Below are 20732 nucleotides of genomic sequence, written 5' to 3'. Positions count from 1 at the left end.
GCTAACTTTTTCTGGCCCATGGACCATCCAATATGCCATTAACTAGTAGGACTACAAGTGATATCTAAGTACTGGTCAGTTTATACTCAACAGTCAATTTAGGGAATGTCATCTTAATGGCTGGCGTTAGGGTTTGCCGCCCCTTAACGTCGCCATTCAGAAATGGAGGAGTGAGTTTATTGTCCAATCTGACAATAGTATTGCAGCCATCCCTTCCGATTACTTTGATAGAGAAAGCAATATCTTAATTAGAGGTTAATAACTGCGCATCGGTTATTTGGAGGGCATTGTGAAAAATCTAAACATTTTGCCTTTGGAACCGAGGAATATCCCGAGGGGCGCAGCCCCCGAGGTCCAAAGCAAAATGTTTAGATTTTTCACAATGCCCGACATATAACCGATGCAAAGTTATTAATTAGACAATAATAACTGCGCACCATCTATTTTGAGGTCATTGTGTGAAATCGGAGGGTTTTGTTTTGGGCTGAGGTATTTTTCCGAGGGAGCTACCGAGGAAAAATACCGAGGCCCAAAACAAAACCCGGCAATTTCACATAATTAATGACCTCGCAAATATCCATTCATAACCTCATTAATATACGCAAAGCCTGTAATCCAATCAAAAGAAATTGATTGCCTGACCGCGCACTAATTGCGAGGTCATTAATAACTCACAATGACTCCGGACTCGCAACAATGACTTCTGCGAGCGCGTGCCAGTAAAAGCTACGCGTTATGGCAACGCACACGCCTACGCGACGCCGTCGCGCTTCTGTGATTGGTAGCTTTTGTTGTCGGCGCGAATGTTATATTCGCCTGGTTGATTTTTTTGTAGGGTAGGTTACAACAATGATTAAAACTGGTTATATTTAACAGCGTTTTATGACATAAAATAACATAAAATAACATAAAATGCCATTTTGATTTGTTCAAAATATTAGATACGACGGTAATGAATGACAATAATAACTTTGCACCATCTAGTTTGTGGTCATTGTGTGAAATTGTGGGGTTTTTTTGGGCCTTGCTCCCTCGGAAAAACACCTCAGCCCAAAACAAAACCCTCCGATTTCACACAATTACCTCAAAATAGATGCATTTTTTTTATCAGAGGCAAAACTTGAGCGATCCGACCATTGGCAATATTTTTCAGCTTTTTTATATCGGGGAAATTAATAAAAATGTTCAATTGTTTTTTCCCTCGATCCGAAGATCGAAACTGTTACATTGATTTTTGGGACTTGTGAGGAGTGACCTTTCTTTCTTTTGCTTCCAACGCAATATTATGCTTCCAACGCAATTTACAGATTTTTTAGATGTTTATTATGTACTATGTAATACATAAGGGTACCGTACAGGGCGAGTCAAATGAAGTAAACTCGTGTTTGTGGCGCTTTTGTATGAAATCTAGAAGAAATCCGATGTAAATGAAAAGATCATTGAAAATAGCAGATCTCCATTAAAAAATTTGTATTTGCTTTCTGCAAACCCGAGTTATACTAATATGAATGAAACCACTCATTTTTGTAGCTGCACACGGTTTCTCTTCCCAAGCGTGCAGTCATGGTAGCGTGTAGACTGGTAAAGCGCAATGTACAAATGTAAGATAATGTTGTTTGGCAGGAGTGGTTTCGATCAATAATGCATAGCGGGCTACATTCTGGCCTAAAGACGGTCCTCAAGAGTTTTTTTTTTTTTAATTTTTCAATTTTAATTTCATCATATTGCACTGCATACAAAGAAACAAGCCAAGTATAATATGGCACTTCCATTATGGCGATAATGTTTCAGTCCGCGTGAAGTTCATCGTCTCTTTCGTCTTCAGTTTCCCACAACTGATCGGATATCAAGTATATGTAAGTAAGGAATATAAGTATGCAGACATGCTATTGCTGGATAAGCTATATAGCTTCAAAGCTCGAAGTCTGTAATTAAACAGTCACATTCAGTGCCAAAAGTGTTGTTAATTACGAGAAGATGAAAATTTGTGTCATAAGATGCTCCTTTCTTTGCAGGTGAATGAAGTCCTTCATCATTTCGTAGCATCTCATGCCTATACATAACACATTCAGATCTAATTGTGGGATAGGCTTTTACGACGGGAATTCATAACAATTAGTAGGTTTTTAGCGGGTTCGCCGTCGGACAAGTTTAGAACTGTCAAGCTTTCGTCAGGAGTAGCTCTGACTTCTTCAGGACAAAGTACCTAAGAATGAGACATGTAGACCGCCCCTTGTCTACTGATGACTCTGAAAAGAGCCGTTTGCTGAAGACTGCCCCTTGTCAACAGAAACTAGCAGATCTCGCCTATCTGCTGATTTTGTAACTTTTGGTGGCTCTGAAAAGAGCCGTTCAATGAAGACTGCCCCTTGTCTACAGAGAACTAGCAGATCTCGCCTATCTGCTAATATAAAGGTTTTGGTGGCTCTGAAAAGAGCCGTTTGCTGAAGACTGCCCTTGTCTACAGAAACAAGCAGATCTCGCCTATCTGCTGAATTTGTAAGTTTTGGTGGCTCTGAAAAGAGCCGTTTGCTGAAGACTGCCCCTTCAGATTCAGATCTAATAGAGATGCTGCTTTCTGCAGGATGAATCATTTGTGTCACAAGATGTACCTTTATTAAATGCAGGTAAATTAAGTCTTGCATCATTTCATATCGTCCCATACCTATTACAGTCACATTAAGATCCAATGGAGAAGCTGATTTCTGCAGGGTGAATAATCTGTGCCATAAGATGCGCCTTTAGATGCTGGTAATGTAAATCATTCATCCTGACTTAACATTACCATCTCATATATATTTCAGTCATATTCAGATCCAATAGTGATGCTGATTTCTCCAGGTTGAATCGTTGTCTTGTGATACCATTGGTTTGTGTCCACTATAACTGCAATAATTAAACATAAGAATAATAACATTTAAAGCCTTAATGTACGATCTTTTTTCAGAATTTACCTTTATTTTTTTCAAACCCGATTTTTTGGCATATTTGTAATACTTACACATGTTCTAACTTAAATCTATGAGCAAAGTGTCAAATTCGCCCTATTTGTAATAAAACGGGATAATTTTCTGTTGGTCTGACATCAAATCATAATTTTTTAGATTATGACTTTATGTCGGCCACGATCGCAAACCGTAGTCTCCTACAAAACTAGTTTGGTCACACTCCCACCACATGTGGAGGGAGCATAACCAAACTGGCCGCGTAGGAGGCCGCACTCGCTGTCCTAATCCAAATAGTGCGAGATGTTTCGAGTGATAGAGGTGAAGTTTATGATGTTGTTTCTTTGCAAATTCCCAATGTTTTTCGAGTCCAAATGTATTAGGAACTTTCATAATGATTGCATATTATTATTTTGGAAGAAAAAAAGAAAAATCTAAAAATTTAAAAAGATCGTACATTAAGGCTTTAAGATGGTACTACAGCCCCTGATAAATATTGTGATTAATTTTGCATTTTTCTCAAAAAATAACTGCACACTGGTAACAAAAGTTATGCATATTATAGGATCAAGGAATCCAATTACTTTTCAGTGATTCAAGACAGGTGGTTCATTATATGTGTTAAGAAATGAGGTACGTCTTTTCTTATCATAAATAACATACCGCTTGTCTTGAGTCACTAAAATTCCAGTGTAGTAACTGGATTCCTTGCCCCTATAATATACATAACTTTTGTTACCAGCGTGTTATTATGTTTTGATAAAAATGCAAAATATTCACAAATTTATCAACGGGTGTAGTACCACCTTAAGTTGTGTTAACAATTAAATTTTTCACTGAAATCAGATAATTTTTTTCGATGATGATCATGATTTTCTTAATAGTCATAACATTTGGATTCAACTGTCTAAAAGACCTCATCTGTTTTCAGCAAAAATTAATAGTCTATAATAGTGACACATATTTTTATAGCGTTTACGTCAACAAAAATGCCACATAAACAACTGTCGAGAGGAAGAAAAAAGAATTGCACAATGCAAGATACGTTAAAAACAGTTTATAATTTGTGCTTCTTCTTTTCTGCTTGTTCATTCCTCTGTAAACATTTTGAGGCATTATCATCACTGACATTACAACAATAGAAGTAAGTAAAAGTATCTTCCACATTTATAGCACTCGTTCTCGTGAGTTTTGTGTCCAATTGACAATCTCATAGAAAATAATCTCTATTATTTGATGAAACAGATAACGTTTAAGAATAATAACATATTCTATGTAAGTCATCTTTTTATGATGATGTCCTGCAAGCAACACATTAAACTGAATGAAAACTGTAAAAACAAAGTGCTAATAACTCCATATTAGTCTTTGAAGAGTTCAGACGGAAGTTTCTCAATCAGATTTTTGTGGCTAATGCACTTACTAATATCTCCTTTGTTGACAGTGACTTCCACTGCTTGGCAAACATCTTCACATTCAGGTGGTGGTATCAGCTGCCATGTTTTCTTGCCTGAGATCTGTGCTTGCCATGATGGCTTGTCAACATTATCAATCTGTGAAAGAAAAACATGAACACAAAATAAATCGTGATTGTGTGCCTCTCTTGTACAAATATCTTTCAATATTTTCCTCAGTATGATTAGATCCAGTATATAGTTTTGATTTTCTCGATGTGTTGTTGTTGCTATCTATGCATTGGCGATTTTGCTGCGGTATTCAATCTAGAACTATTAAGTAAATTGCATGAGGCACGTGTAGCGAGGGCAAATATCACAATGCTACAATAGTGTGCAGCCATATCCTTTAAGTTTGTTTGACTTGTTTTCCCGTTTTAGTGTATAGGTTTCACTTTAATGTAGTGCTTTTATGAGCACTTGTATTAGGTATTACATCCCGGCATTGGCTATGCTTTTTGCCAAATATAATGAAAACATGTTGTTTAAAATAGCATTACGCTAATAGGAAGCATATGTGTTGTAACCTCGTACCATAAATAATCTTTATCACGGAAATATCACTTTTTGAAAATAACACTGTTTTGTGACAATTGTATACAAAGTAATGATAAAATTGCGCAATTGCTATATTAAAGGAGAAATATGGATATTGTCAGTTACAGTGCCTTTCTCTTTAATCTAATAGAGACACTATAAAGTGTAACGTTTTCTTCTATTCGGCATTCTTTGTTGATGCAGGGGTCAGTATTTATTCAGTATTCAGTCTACAACCTGTTTCAAAAAAAATTGTGCAAGTGAAAAGCGCCCTCTTTGGCAATTAGAAAATACTGATGTGAAATTATGCTTACATCAACGCCAAGAGCGCAGTCTTAGCTCTCAAATGTCGTTTGTTCTGTTCAATTTGCTTGTTGCAATCTTGAGATATGTTTATTTAACAACGAAAGGGTAAAATCACAATTGTGCCACTTTTACTAGGGAAGAGAACTGTACATGTAAAATCAATGATATAGCTGATGTTGATGCGTCTAATGCACTCTCCTTCGGGCTCTTGCATTAGATGCATTATTCGCATCAACATCAGCGCGCGTGCATTATTTTGTCTAATTTCTTACCCAACAAGTCTTATATATAAACTTATTTATAAGGTCCGTATGCACAAAAGAGTTAGACCGGGTCTAGACCTGATCTAAGTAGAATTTAGTACCATGAGAAAGGACATTTTCCTTTACAAGTTATTTTGTATTATTTTTGAACGTTGCATTAAAATCTTTAGAATTTGCTAGCTACTCTAGGAAGGAAATAAGAGTAAAGGACCATTCCTGGTGGAAATTAATTCCAGTTAGACCAGGTCTAACTTAAGACCCTCTCTAACTCTTTTGTGCATACGGACCTTAGTGTGCAATATTTGTTTGTCTTTTAACATGTCTTGAGTGACTAAGAGAACAGTATTTACCATAAAATAATTGACATTGACATTGTATTTAATGTGAAATATTTATTTATCTTTTCTGTGGAAAAATGGAATCATTATTCATGCATCATAATAAAATAGTAATAACTCTTGATAAACTTGATGCTGTCGCTAATTTACATGCAAAGCTCTCTTTCCTAGTAAAAGTGGCACAATTGTGATTTTACCCTCTCTAGATTAAAACAAGCAAATTGAACCAAACAAACGGTATTTGAGAGCTAAGACTATGCCCTTGACGTTGGTGTAAGCCTGATGTCACAACGGTATTTTGTAATTGCCAAATAGGGCGCTTTTCACTTGCACAGCTTTTTTGAGACAGGCTGTAGTGCTGATAAGTGTATTGTAAGAGGTACGACGATTTACCAATGATTCATGTAGCGAGGACCAACATCACCTATCAACCCATCAAATTTTACCTCGCCACTGAGAAAAATCTTTCATTGGTACATAAGAATGTACCTTAGCATGTCACTCTCAGCATGATCAAAGTATATTTGCAATGAGCATACACCGCCTCACCTCAAAGTGCTAACTACTATCGGACTAATCTACTAAGTGTGATACTTGAGTGTTGAAATGCTTACTTTTCCGTTTACATCAAAAGTCACTTTGTTGATTTCTATTTGGATCAAGTATTTGATCAATAGCAAATCCTTCTAGTTGAGTGTCACGTTCTTAAGTCATCTGATAAATGCATGAAAATTACTAGCCCGCTACGTGTTTGAGGTGGTCTGGGCAAGATGGACCTCTTTGAAAATATCTTAAAGAAATCTAAATGATAATTTTCAACGTTTCAGCCGCTTATACATTTCCTATCATGGGACAAGTGTACATTTTCATTTGTCATGTGTTTGGGAAATCCGTACATATTTTTGGTGTTTTTTAAGACTTTTTTCTCGTAGACTTTGTTAACAAGCGAGATGATGTTTACCTTTTAAAAATACTCATATACATAATGAGGCAACATCTGGGCTATTATTGTTGAATGGAGATTATTTTGCTATTGAAATGAGAGTATTTTAGGTCATAGTATATTAAAGTGGACACCTTGTGCATATCTATCTCGGATTATTTTACGTTTTGGTCAATAAACTATGTTCAAGTTTGAACAGATATAACAGGTATCAAATTCCATTGCAAGAGGGCACATTTGCAAGAGTGCGTTCACATGCTGCAAATAGGCATTTCAATCTGAGATAGTTCGTTGTGTTTCACAAAAATGTTGACATCAAAGAGTGTTCCGATAAAAACCCAACACAACTCATCGTTTCTGCAGATTTATGTATATGGCATGTCAAGTGATGTTGAAACCTCGGTATTCCGATCCGAGGGGCCAAAATCTTGATCATTGTCAAATTTGTCCCTCTTGATCTTGTCCCAGTTAGAGGAGAAAGAGCATTCATAAAGGACTGATTATGTTTCCATCCCTGTATCCTCTTTGAAATTCTTGCTTTAGAAATATTCTTATATTTAGGCAAAACGAGTCCAAATCTAAGGTACTTGGTAAATATTATATTCTTAACTTACATGAATATCAGCACCAGGCCCTGGACCACCCATAAACATCCAGTCTAAGGCACTTGACTCTGATGTAGGTGGTATAAAGTAAGGTCTCTCATAATGTTTTCTTAGTTCTGTTTGGACGCGCTGATCACAATTACTCCTGTGTGTAGAAAACAAGAACACAAATGGAATGATGTTAATTAATAATTGTAACAGCTACTTACATTAGATTCATTTAAGAAAAACACTTCAAAAGCAACAGAAAAATGAAGGTGCCCAAAAAAGACTGACGGCCCGGGCTATCACCTTTACCCTCAGAACAAAAGGCTTGAAACATTGCATACAAGTTACATTATACACAAAATGAGTAAATACATGAACAAGGTAATCCATTACATATAAATTAACATTGTACAACATCGCTATTATGTTTGCTTTTAGTGTGGTGTACACTATAGCAATTCTGTTTGATCAATAGTATCTAGCATTTTGATATGTCGCCAACAACAGAAAACATACGAAATAGAAGTAAGTGCCTTGTCTGATGACAAGAACTCACAGACATCCAACGGAGCTGCTTTTGAGATCCTTTCCCAGTAATACAGACTCGCGTCTCCGTACAACACATCTCACTCAAACTCACGTAGCCATAATTTGCAACACCTCTCTGAAATGTAAGATACGTTATTTGAATCCCAGAATTCATTTTTACATGTGTGGTATTTACCTATTACCCTACAATACGCAGGCACAATATTGCATTGATCAAAATTCTTTGCAGTATCAGGGACAATAAAATTCAAAACAAGCGTCACAAATTGCAGTTTCAATCTCTTGAGAAAAACCTCCTGTAAAAATACTTGAGTGGTTTCTTGCATTTAATCAAGAAAACAAGATGTATAAAATGAGAGAGCAGATATCCAAATTAGATTAAAGATTCGTCAGAGGATAAAATAAAAAAAATTGTTCACACATATCCCAACTGAAATTAGATTAACCGTTACAACTAACAACACGACTAGAGTCAACAATCTACTTTACCTAAGTAGTTTTTTAGTTTAATAAAAGTGACGATTTCTTATGAAATAGTTTCCATCTTGATAATCGTATTTAAACTCCTTCGATATTTCTTATAATCCATGTATTTATTAATATATTTTTTCAGTGTTTTTGGTATTTTGACATCTTGGCATTTATTTTCAGATGTTTTCCCGTTATTTTTAGGTTAGGCTTACATCAAGATTAACAGATTAAGAGAGATTAAATTTGGTATCTTTTAGCAAGACTTTAGTTTAACGTGGATTAAAGCCTATTGTGATATCTTTGTAGGAGTTACCAATATCCAGGAATCTCCAACGCTATAGCTGTCTCTTCCTCTCTCTCTCTCTCTCTCTCTCTAGCTCTCTCTCTCTCTCTCTCTCTCTCTCTCTCTCTCTCTCTCTCTCTCTCTCTCTCTCTCTCTCTCTCTCTCTCTCTCTCTCTCTCTCTCTCTCTCTCATCTATATCTCCCCTTCTGTGCTTTCTCTCTAAACCTCTTTTTCTCTTTCTAATTTCTATTTTCTCCCTCTTTCATCTCCTCTGCCTTCTCCTCTTCCTTTTATTCTCTCTCTCTCTCACTCACTCACTCTTCTGTTCTGTCCTTTAATTCCACTGTCTTATCTCTACCGTTCTCTCTCTCTCCCTTAGTCCTCCCTCATCCCACATTTCTGCCCCAAATTAGAGGAGTTAAAAGCATCTTATGTTATTAATGCATTCAATTCAAGACAAGTGGTTTATCTAGTACATAGGGGCTGTAGGTCTCACCTATTTGTAATGTTATTATTTTAATTGTGGTCGCCCGAGACATTCATTTAGGTTCTCTTATGGGCTTTTAGTCAGTTAATGTTTTGAGAACCGAGTCTACATTAGCTTACATTGAACTTAAGTATTTATGTTTTCACTAAATGTCTGCAGAGTTGCCAGGGAACATAGAACTATAACAACAAACAAAATAAATGTTATTTCTTGTCCATGAGAGACTCTATGAATTCCTTTATACTTATAATATCAAACAAGTTCACACAAAGTTTTATAATCATCAATGGAATATTTTAAAAATATATATCACTTAGATTTTGTAATGAATCAAATGATGGAATTTGGCCATAAAGCTAAATATTGTGAAAGTGTTTGGGCTTCTTACTGAGATGTCGGCCACGAAGGTCGTGCCGCAGGTGAAGTAAATGAATGCATTGATAACCATATTGTTGAAGAATATAGTGTTGTTGATAATAATGTTTTAGAAAATCATGTTGTTGATCATAATAATGTTGTTGTTGATATTCATGCTTCTGATAATAGTGTTGGTGATAATAGTGTTCTTGATAATAATGTTATTGATAAATATGTCACTGATAGTCATGTTGATGATAATAATGTCGTGGATAATTATGATGTTGATAATCATATTGATGATAATCATGTTGATGATAATAATGTTGATGATAATAATGTTATTGATAAATATGTTACTGATAGTCATGTTGATGATAATAATGTCGTGGATAATTTTGTTGTTGATAATCATATTGATGATAATCATGTTGATGATAATAATGTTGGTGATAATAATGTTGTTTTACCCAATGACGTACCATTGTGTACTCATGTAAATGAAGATGAAAGTAATAATTATGTTGTTTTATCAAATGTTGTTTCATCAAATAATGATACTTATGTTAATGACATTATGTATGATAGTTGTAATATAAATGACATTACCGCTGCTGATGAGAGTTCCGATTATGTGCAACTTCAAAATGGCAAAATACCTAATTTTAAGACCAAAGGTATTAAATTTGCCCATCTTAACATAAGAAGCCTTGTTGGTAAAATTGATGAGTTTAAATATATGTGTGGTGATGCGTTTGACGTTATTTGTGTGAATGAAACACTTTGTGATCACACAGTGTGTGATAACGAGGTTAATTTTGATGGTTTTAATATACTCAGGAAAGATCGTAATAGGGGTGGCGGTGGTGTGGCAGTTTTAATTAATAGTATGTTCGATTTTAAGAGAAGGGATGATCTATGTGATGATTCTCTTGAATGTATTTGGGTCGAAATTTCACCACCTCATACTAACACACTTCTTGTATGTGCTGCATATAATCCTGATGGAAATGATAATGATTTTTCAAATATGTTGTGTACAATGTTGTCAAAAGCTGCAAATGAAGAAAAAGAGTTAATTTTACTTGGCGACTTTAACTGTGATTTTTCTCCTCATGTCAACTGTAAGCAAGTTAGAGATTTAAAATTTGTGTGTGATTTGTATCAGTTGCAGCAATTGATAAATCTTCCAACTCGTGTGACATCTCACAGCAAGACGATTATTGATTTGTTTTTTACATCAAAGGATGAGCTTTTTAGTGAAAGTGGTGTGATTCAAACTTCAATCAGTGATCACTATCTAATTTATGCTATAAGAAAAACCAAGCCAATTAAGGGTCAACATAAAACCATTGATTATCGCTGTTTTAAACGTTTTAATGATCAAAGTTTCATTAATGATCTCTCTGAACAACCATGGAGTGATATTGAACAAATTGACAATGTTGATGATGCGGTAAGCATGTGGAATTCAATGTTATTCGATGTTGTTAACTGTCATTTACCTAAAAAGACCAAGCGTGTTAAATCAACTCCATCGCCTTGGTTAGGTAGGGAAATTAAGCAGTGTATGCATCATAGGGATAGCCTCCATCGTATTGCAACTCGTTCTAATAGTGTAAGTGATTGGAAAGCCTATAAACTTGTTCGTAATCAAGTTACTAGTATGATAAGATCTGCAAAATGTAATTATTATAAGGGCCTAATAGATGAGAGTTGTAATGATTCTGGTAAGCTATGGCAAACACTTAAAAGGTTATTCCATCCAAAGTTTCCCCAACTCCATCATCTGTTGGGTTTGGAGATAATGTAGTTACATCTGACATTGATATATCAAATGTGTTCAACAGCCATTTTGCAAGTGTTGCAACTAATTTACTTAATGAAAGTGATGAAAGAAATAATGATGTAAACAATGTTAATAATATTGCTGATGTTAATGTGTTACATACATGCGATGATCTTAAAGTTAAACCTGTTCTTAATATGCCATGTATTTCATATGATTTTGTTGACAGAGAAATTCGCTCCATGAGCAATAAAAAGGCTACAGGTCTGGATGATGTCAGTTGTAAGATACTAAAACTGGCTCGCCCAGTCATTGTAAAAAGTTTAGTTTATATTATGAATCTTTCTTTGTCAAAGGGTATTTTTCCTACTTTGTGGAAAGAAGCCAAAGTAATCCCTTTGCATAAAGGAGGTGATCTTGATAACACCAATAATTACAGGCCTATTTCCATCCTGCCTGTAATAAGTAAGATCATTGAAAGGGCTATGCATAATCATGTTTACTCTTTTTTAAATCGAAATGGTGTTTTGAATGTTCATCAATCAGGCTTTCGTCCTGGTCATTCTACCGAAACTGCTCTTGTTGATATGGTTGACGATTGGCTTACGGGCATCAACAACGGTAAAATGACCGGTGTTGCATTTATCGACCTTAGAAAAGCGTTCGACACCGTAAATCATGATATTTTGCTAAGAAAGCTCCACGATATTGGAGCATCTGAAGATACGGTTAAATGGTTTGCTTCGTATTTGTCATGTAGGAAGCAAAGAGTTACTTTTAAGGGTATTGTTTCTGATTCACTTGAAATGAAAGTTGGTGTTCCCCAAGGCAGTATATTGGGCCCATTATTATTTCTCATTTTTATCAATGATATGCCAAATGTAGTATCACATGGGAAAATATCCATGTACGCAGATGATACCACGCTGTCTGTAAATGGTACTGATACTGTTATTATTTCTAAAAAGCTCAGTGAAGATCTTTCTGCAATTAAGGCATGGTTAAATGTTAACAAGTTGTTTCTTAATACTGAAAAGACAAACGTTATGCTCATTGGTAGTGAGCCTAAATTACGTAATGATAAATGTTCTGCTTTTTCAGTTACCATTGATGATTGTCAACTTGAAAGAGTTCATAGTGCCAAATGTCTTGGTGTAAAGATTGATTCTAAATTACTCTGGCACAATCATGTTAACTCTGTTATACAGAAGCTTTTTTGTAAAATAGGACTCTTAAGACGTCTTAAAACATTTCTTGACGTACGCACTCTTAATGTTTTATACAAAGCTCTTATTCAACCGCAGTTCGACTATTGTAGTGTAGTGTGGTTTGGTCGCTTCAATGAAGATATGCGTAAATTAAGTGTGTTACAGAAGCGATGTGCAAGAATAATATTACGTGCCAATTACCTTACGTCTTCTGATATAATGTTTCCTATATTAGGATGGGAATCACTTCCGAATCGTGCAATGTACTTCAAATCTCTGTTAATGTTTAAATGTCTAAACGATATGGCTCCACAGTACCTAATCAACAGGTTTTCTTATATACATGAAAAGCATAATGTTAACACCAGACAAGCTGCGACAAATTTATTGGCTCTACCGCCTTGCATGAATGGTTATGATACTGAATATTTTAAATCATCTTTTTCGTACAGTGGGGTTGAAGTTTGGAACAAGCTGAGTAATGAATTAAGAAGCTCAACAAATATGCAGACTTTCAAGCAAAAATTCAAGTCTTAAAATTTTGTGCATATACTTGTAAATGATGTGTTTTATTACTTTGAAAATTGTATGTATTTTTGTATTTTAAATGTGTATCTAAGAGTTGTATATACTATATAATTATATTGTATGTTGATAATTGTTGCTTTTAAATTATTGTATATATGTGTAGCAGGGCCCCATGTTAGACCAGCTATTTTGCTGAATTGGGCTACCCTGGATAAATATGATTAAAATAAATAAAATAAATGACAAACTTTATACATAATTATAGCCTAAATTTGTTTTGTTCCCGTTTTTATTCTATTTTATTTAACAAAGCAATCAAATACTGTCCTTTTGACTCATTGTACCATATCTGGCTGAATATTACATAGTCACTGCATGTTATACAATGTAATAAATCAGTCAGGATAAAGAAGTTAATTGTATTTCTTTATATCAATCGTTTTCCTCATCTCACTTTGAATTGTGCTACATTTTTGTAGCTGTACACGGTTTCACTTCCCAAGTATGAAGTAGGGGCCTACCTATTATATTGATTGGTAAGGCGCGATATTCAAATGCAAATAAAGTTCTGTGGCAGGTGTGGTTTCGATCAATAATTCCAAAGGTTAAAGGGCTCTTTTCAATATGAATTTTACCTCATTGCACTACATTATAATAAAACGGGCCAAAAGGCAAGATGGCACCACAATTTACCGCACGGGAACGCACGTTTCTGTCGACGAAGTATCATGAAACTAAGAGTCCCACTGAAGTTCAGCGTCTTTTTCGTCTCCAATTTCCTACAACTAACCGGGTTTCATGTAAGGGAGCAGTATATAAGAATGTGAACAAGCTCAATATGCATATGACACTAACGAACTTACAGCCGGAAGCTTCAGGCAGACCACGAACTGCTAGATTACAAGTGAACATTGCTAGAGTTAGACATGCGTTACAGCAAGACCAAAGATCAGCTCAATCCTTTACCCAATATTCCGCAATCAAGCTTCGGCTGGATCGTTCGTAAAGACTTGAATTTGTATCCCTACGAACTATAGTACCGTCATGGACTTTGTTGAATATTAATTAAAAGCAAAAGTTGTGTTTTCAACAATAAATCCTGTTAGCACTTTGCTGATTCGTCGAAATTGAAAAGCTTTGAAATGGATGAAAATCAATCAGCCGTGTGCAGCTACAAAGATGGGTGGTTGTATTCAAATGAGTATAACTTTAGTTTGCTGTGAGCAATTGCGCCTATTCCTTTTTTATTTAGACGTGTAGAATTTTCTCTTTCCAGTGGTATTTTTATTTTTAGCAGATTCCTTGCAGATCGCGACATCCCCTCAAACATGAGTTTACTTCTTTTTACTCAGCCTGTAGTTATGTATCCGTAGTATGCTTACATACTTTAACTAGTGACACAGTCAAACTTCAGAAAACCACAGTTAACACCAATAACGTTTTCTTGAAATATATTTTAGTTAATATTTTTAAATATATATTGATACGTGTGTATATTTGCTTATGTATGTTTGGATATTCCTGTGTTTGAATATATCTGTGTGTCAACCCTTGAGCTGCTCTTTCTTTTCATTGCATTCAGGTAATGAAGCACCGGGATTCCCGTAAACAGATGCATCAGTAGGGTTGTGGATCATACTATTTCTTATTTTGCGTGACAAACCCAGAAATATAACTCCCGGCTTGAGCTTTGGCCATCTTGGCTGATGGCTTGATCACAAGTGTTTGCTGTGATCTGGTTCACTGCGTTTCCCGCAGGATTTCCCAATATTATTAATACACTTTGATTGAATTGAGTATTGCAACCAATGGGTGCTTCTCCTAAAACGTGTCATAACACACAAACTCATACATAATTACTTGAAAGGGTTTCCCCTTTCTCATATCTCTCATGAAATAGCTTTAACTTGTAAAAATGTTAAACATGTTGCTTACTTGCTTGCTTATGTCGACTCTTGTAGTCGGACTCCCATAATGGCTCTCCAAACTGCTCTGTCAAGCATACATTCTTGATGTCTGGGCCTGTTAATCCTGTATCATCTGCCAACATCTTGATATAATCCTTCTTGGGTGCACCTCTTGTTCGCTTTCCATGTTTGGGCTGCCACATAAGAACACTTGAAGCTGCTTCCTCTTCGCTTCTTGCACAGTGCCCTGCAAACTTTAAGCTTCTAATCCTGAGCCTCTCAGAGATTGGTAACAGATTTCCATATAGTTCTTTGTTGGTGGTATGAGTTTGCCATGAGATATCTAGTGCCTTCCGCAAGAGACGGGTATAGCAGCAATCCATAGCTTATCTCATTTTGGTTGTTATTGTCCATGTTTCAGCGCCATATGTTAGTACCGATTCTACAGTGGTGGTAAAACAACTTGATCTTTAGATCTCTTGGTAGATTAATTTTCCAGATCTTGTCCATGCTGTTGCATGCTTTCCAAGCAAGTGCCTTTCTGATGTTGAAGTCCTTCTCACTACTGGCAGTCCATGCACCTAGATATTTGAAGTCTTGTACTATCTCCAATTCGCTTCCGTCCAGTGCTTTTATTGAAGACGGAGTTTCCTTGTACAGCATTGCCTTGGTCTTCTTGGCATTCATTCCTAGTCCCACTTTCTGTGCAGCAGCTTCAACAAGATGTAACAGTTCTTGCGCGTCTATGAGGTTGTCAGCTAGAAGAGCAATATCGTCTGCAAAATCCAGGTCTGTGATTGTGCGTGGGCCTATTCGCCTACTTTTCCTGGGCTCCAGAGTAAAGCCAAGTCGCTCTTCATTGTCTTCCATAGCCTTCCTTAAAACATAATCACGACTACGATAAAGAGGAATGGTGCCAGAGTGTCTCCCTGCAGAACTCCTGCTTGGATCTCAAAATCCTTAGTGACAACATCAGGTGATGTGACATGAGCTATAGTATGATAGTACATGCATCCTATGGCAGCCACTAGCCTCTCCGGGACTCCATATGCTCTCATGCCAAGCATTTTCCCACGCTGGATGGTATCAAGTGCCTTCTTGAAATCGGTGAATATTACTGCTGCATTGAGTTTGTTGTTCTTGACTTCCTCAATTATCCTCCTTAGAGCAAGTATTTGTGACACCGTAGATCTCCCAGGTCGAAAACCATTTTGGTTGAATCTCAGGACCGGGTCAAGGTAAGGGCGAATCCTATTGAGTAGCAGCCTGTTGAATGCTTTTGCTACGATGGATGACAAACATATTTCCCTGTAGTTCTTCCCTTCTCTTAAATCTCCACTTTTGGGGTTTGGTATGATAAACATGTTAAATTATCAAATTGAATACTCAGGGCATATCACACTGAATAATTAATTTGAAACAGTTAAAATATTGGGCAAAAGTGAGATGTGCTTCAAATAGGTACACAGTATGTGACTGGAATATAAAAAATGCTTTTATTATCAAACTAAGTTCCATAGAAGCTTAAAACCTCTTGTCAGAGCAAAAATTCACATTATTGTAACAAATTGATAATAATTATGACCTTTGCTAAATATAACGCTCATATCATACTCAATGAAGAACTTATCCGTTCTTCGCTAAAAGCATGTTGAATTAAATCCATCAGAAATCCATCAGAAACAGATTAAATTAGCAGCAAAAATCCTGCATGATTGATGACTCTTTTATGTTAGACTCCTTCCGTGTATATGTTGACTAAAATTGATTGGATGTGTTTTGACACAAATACTCCGGAAACTAGTCGTGTAATGGCATAAATAAGCAGCACACAATAAAAGCCTATGCGTGCCTATAGAGGTTGTAAGACTTGCATGAGTGATTATGATTGTAAATTGATAACCAGAGGATCCCAATGCAACGTGTTTTCATCCCAATTTTTGACTTTAAGGTCCAGTCTAATTATAGTCCAACATTTTTGCATGTGTTTTTTTTTTCGGGGGTTGTTTCCAAAAATATTCTACTCTCTGCTGTCTGCTGCAACTTGGTTCTCTGCTGCAATTGAATGTTTAAAATTATTTGGGGCTGTTCGGCTTCCTAACATTTGAAGTTGCTGCAAATAGTTGCTGCAGTGGCGAATGACCTCTCCAACTGTACTTTGTAACATGAATGCGGGCCCTAAAACGTTAACACTTTTTGTTGGGTTTTTTCTGTTGTTACTCATAGCAAGGTTTTGTGACCAAATTTTAGCTCACAACTGCCAGGTCGAGATGTCATTTGGGGCTAGAAACTCTAGAACCCATCAGGGTGGAACGAACGTTAATATCAAATCAGCTATTTTTGGATTATGTTTCACCTGCAAACAAGACGCAATTATAAAAGAGGCTGGGGCTGGGGCAGTTCGGTCACTAGTGGATTTTATGACACAAACAAGTGGACCACGCTGGCTTTTTTACACAAGTGTTTGGTGTCGCCACAAAATGAACCAAACTGGCAAGATAAGTAAGTTGCTTTGGCACACAGTTTAGTTTTGATAAAAATACACCTATTATGCAAATTTTGACTCTGATTGATATTTCTGTTAATTCCTTCATTTCTCGATATCCATCTCATTCATTTACTGAGGATGGGAACATAAGTGGGTTGGATTTTATGTTCATCACTACACATTTTTACTCTACTTTTCAAGTACTTTCATGGTACTGTATAACGGAATATTTTAGCTGCAAACATTGTTCACAAAATATTCGATTGAGAGTTTTATTCACAGTTTCAAACAGCTGATCGTTAAAGCTTTTGAGTCAAACAATTTTTTCGCGGGCTTTTAAATTTGCGGTGACTGAAATTAGCTGTGTAAAGTGAAAATAAACACCTCACAAACATATCCTATCACACAGAACTTGCTTCTAATGGATTACATGTTACCATTGCACTTACGAGTGTCCTTATTTAGGACAAAGCACTTTACCAATTTATGACAAAGATGAAGCGAGTCGTTCCTTACCCTATTGACTCAAAAAGTACAAAAGCTGAAGCATTATAAAGTAAAATATCAGAATATAACATAATATTACTAGTATAGGGCGGCGCTATGGGGTGATATTTGAGTTAGCATTTTGTCCTGCTACATTAGTGGAACCGATAATTTTTTGGCATCCTTACACCTCAAAATTTGCCTCAAATCTTCAAAATTATATCATGTTTCATTTTATTAATAGGCAATTGTTAAATAATCACCTTGTGTCTTGATAACATCAGTGTCACAACCAATGGCTCTAAAATATATTTTTTTGTTTCTTTCAAAGGTATTTATTTTCAAAGGACGATTGTTGTTATGTTCCAGATTTGTAGGAATAGTTTCTGGGTTTGCAGAAACAGGTTACATCATACATGTGTATAAAATACAGGCTACGCTAAACCAATAGGAACACATTATTAGCCCTGTTTTAATTCTGAGTATAGAACTGGTTGTCTTTGCCAATGGCACCCTTTGTTTACAACAATGACTTCAGGCATGTCAGGTGTTTTTGTAACTTGACACTGTTTGGCAGTTTTCTTGTAGTAAACATTCTTAGTCCCTGGAATTTTCCTCATTTAAGGAATTCACTGTATAATGCTATTAGGTGTCACATACTCAACACACTTTGTGAAAAGCGTTATTGTAAGCGGACACTTTTGACCCATTTTCCTTAAGTATGTTGAGTGCGATGCTCGCTATGAGGAGAATAGACGAACTTCAAAACTCGACCTCTGGGAATTAGTTAAGGGGTGGGGTATGAACGTTTGGACAGTATTTATTTTGGGACATTAGAGCACATCAGGCATATCGAATTGCATTCTGAATACGAAGAATGTCATTCTGATATCAAATAATTTTGATTTTTTGAAATTCGCAATTTAATACACATTTTATGGCAAATCATTAAAAATTGATATTTTTGATATTCAACAGTACTTGAAGTAAACTTTATAAATCTGATAAATCTGATAAATTTTCAATTGACCGTCGGCTTTTCCTCCCTGCTACATACACTTTAAGAATATATCATTAGATTTATATAATTTACTTCGAGGACTGTTATATATCAAAAATTGAAAAATATCAAATTTTTATAATTTGTCATAAAATTTGTATTATTTTTTTATTGTGATTTTCAAAAATGAAAATTATTTGATATCAGAAAGACATGCTTCGTATTCAGAATGCAATTCGATAGGTCTGAGGTGCTCTCATGTCCCACAAAAAATACTGTCGAAACGCAATAAACGCTCATTTTAGATCCCTTAAGGCAATTTGTTTAAAAATAAAATAAAAGCTTCTTTGAATGAAAGGTTAGGCCTATACTGAAACAAGTTGTACTCCTTTTTCAAAGGAAGTTCCCGAATGAGCTATGCTAAGGTTTAACTTTTTGATTTGGCTTTTGTACAAATTGTAGATTTGCTAAATATATTTATTCTTGATGCATTCAACCCTACACGATTTATGGAAATTAAAACCACACTCTTAAAATAAAAATTACGTGTTCATTGAATTAGCGGTTTTGTGCTTCAGTACCGTGCTCTTCTGTGCATCACTGCACTAAGACAAAGACTTTCATAAACACAACTTGATTGTAATGAGATACACGTTAATATCTATTCAATGTAAAAGCAGTTATTTGTGCAACCATTCATTTTCTGAACATATCTTCCACTTGATAATAAGATAATTATATAATATTGAATGGCTTTGAGTGTGATACAAGAATATTTTTCTATCGAGTGCAATATATTCTTGTATCACACGAAAATAAGCCATTCAATATTATTATTATTATTTATATCAGGCTTTTGCTATGCGGTAAAATGAAAATTTAAGCTTACCTAGCCACCGGGTTTAACCAATGTGTATTGTAATGTAAGCTTACCTTTTGACCTTCTCGTTTTCTGCTCTTTACTCTCCAAAGACATTTTCGGAATAATTATATATAGGTTTATTTGTAGATGTGGATTATATTTCCTCAGGTTATCCTCATCCAGAATTGCCGCGAATTAAGTTTGTGATTTTACTTGTTTATACAGTACGAAATCTCCTGTGAGCTGTTACGATGTCTGTAGTGTATTGTTGTGCTGTTGTATCATGACGCGTGTTGGTGCCGTTACCATGGTAACGCGCGACGCGTACGCGATACGCGTACAATATTCAAGAAATATTGTATTGCATCCGGGTATTTTGCAAATATTGTACAATATACAGTTTTATTGTATCGCTCAAAAGCCTGATATAAATAATAATGTGATTTATTGACAAGCAAAAACAATAAATTGTGAATGTGATGTGTGTTTTAATTCACTTCATTTTAATATAATCAGTGTTATAATAATCACACTACGTTTATGCATGTGTTTACCTATTCCAAAATACACCAGCACTACAAAAATGTTCCAATCAAAAACTACACATCCTCAATAGATATTATTTATTACCACAACTCATCAATCCTCCAGGTTAACATATATCTTGGCAGATAACAACCTGTATCTATCCAGATTTCATTTGAAAAAAAAAAACTTTTAAAAAACAATGCTGTGGGCCATAAATAGACAAACACCTTCCACGCAGTTCTCCTACGTGGTCTGAATCATCAAATATTGATGGCTACTCCCAATTCCAAAATAAAACATTACTAGATTCTTTTCTTTCAAATGAAGCAAGTACAAAAAGTACAATTATTTGAAATAGATTTGTGTACATCCTTTTCACGGTTCACAGTGTATTTATTGTGCATACCCT

At 35.5% G+C, this 20732-nt stretch overlaps 1 protein-coding gene across 1 annotated transcript in view; it reads right to left on the bottom strand.

Annotated features, from left to right (window-relative positions):
* Positions 1-417: 417 nt before the first annotated feature.
* The window catches only part of LOC140164209 (bifunctional arginine demethylase and lysyl-hydroxylase JMJD6-like), a 42062-nt gene continuing 21747 nt past the window's right edge, over positions 418-20732 (bottom strand). The window contains exons 2-4 of the mRNA XM_072187452.1: positions 7401-7536; positions 4369-4498; positions 418-2886 (exon numbers count right to left, since the gene is read on the bottom strand). Coding sequence (XP_072043553.1) covers positions 2801-2886; positions 4369-4498; positions 7401-7536 — 352 coding nt within the window. The 3' untranslated portion in view covers positions 418-2800. The remainder of the gene's footprint in view (positions 2887-4368; positions 4499-7400; positions 7537-20732) is intronic.

The sequence above is a fragment of the Amphiura filiformis genome, chromosome 11 (genome assembly GCF_039555335.1).
Source record: "Amphiura filiformis chromosome 11, Afil_fr2py, whole genome shotgun sequence".
Taxonomy (NCBI): Eukaryota; Metazoa; Echinodermata; class Ophiuroidea; order Amphilepidida; family Amphiuridae; genus Amphiura; species Amphiura filiformis.
The sequence above is the reverse complement of the archived record's forward strand: the minus strand, read 5'-3'. Positions and strand labels throughout refer to the sequence as shown.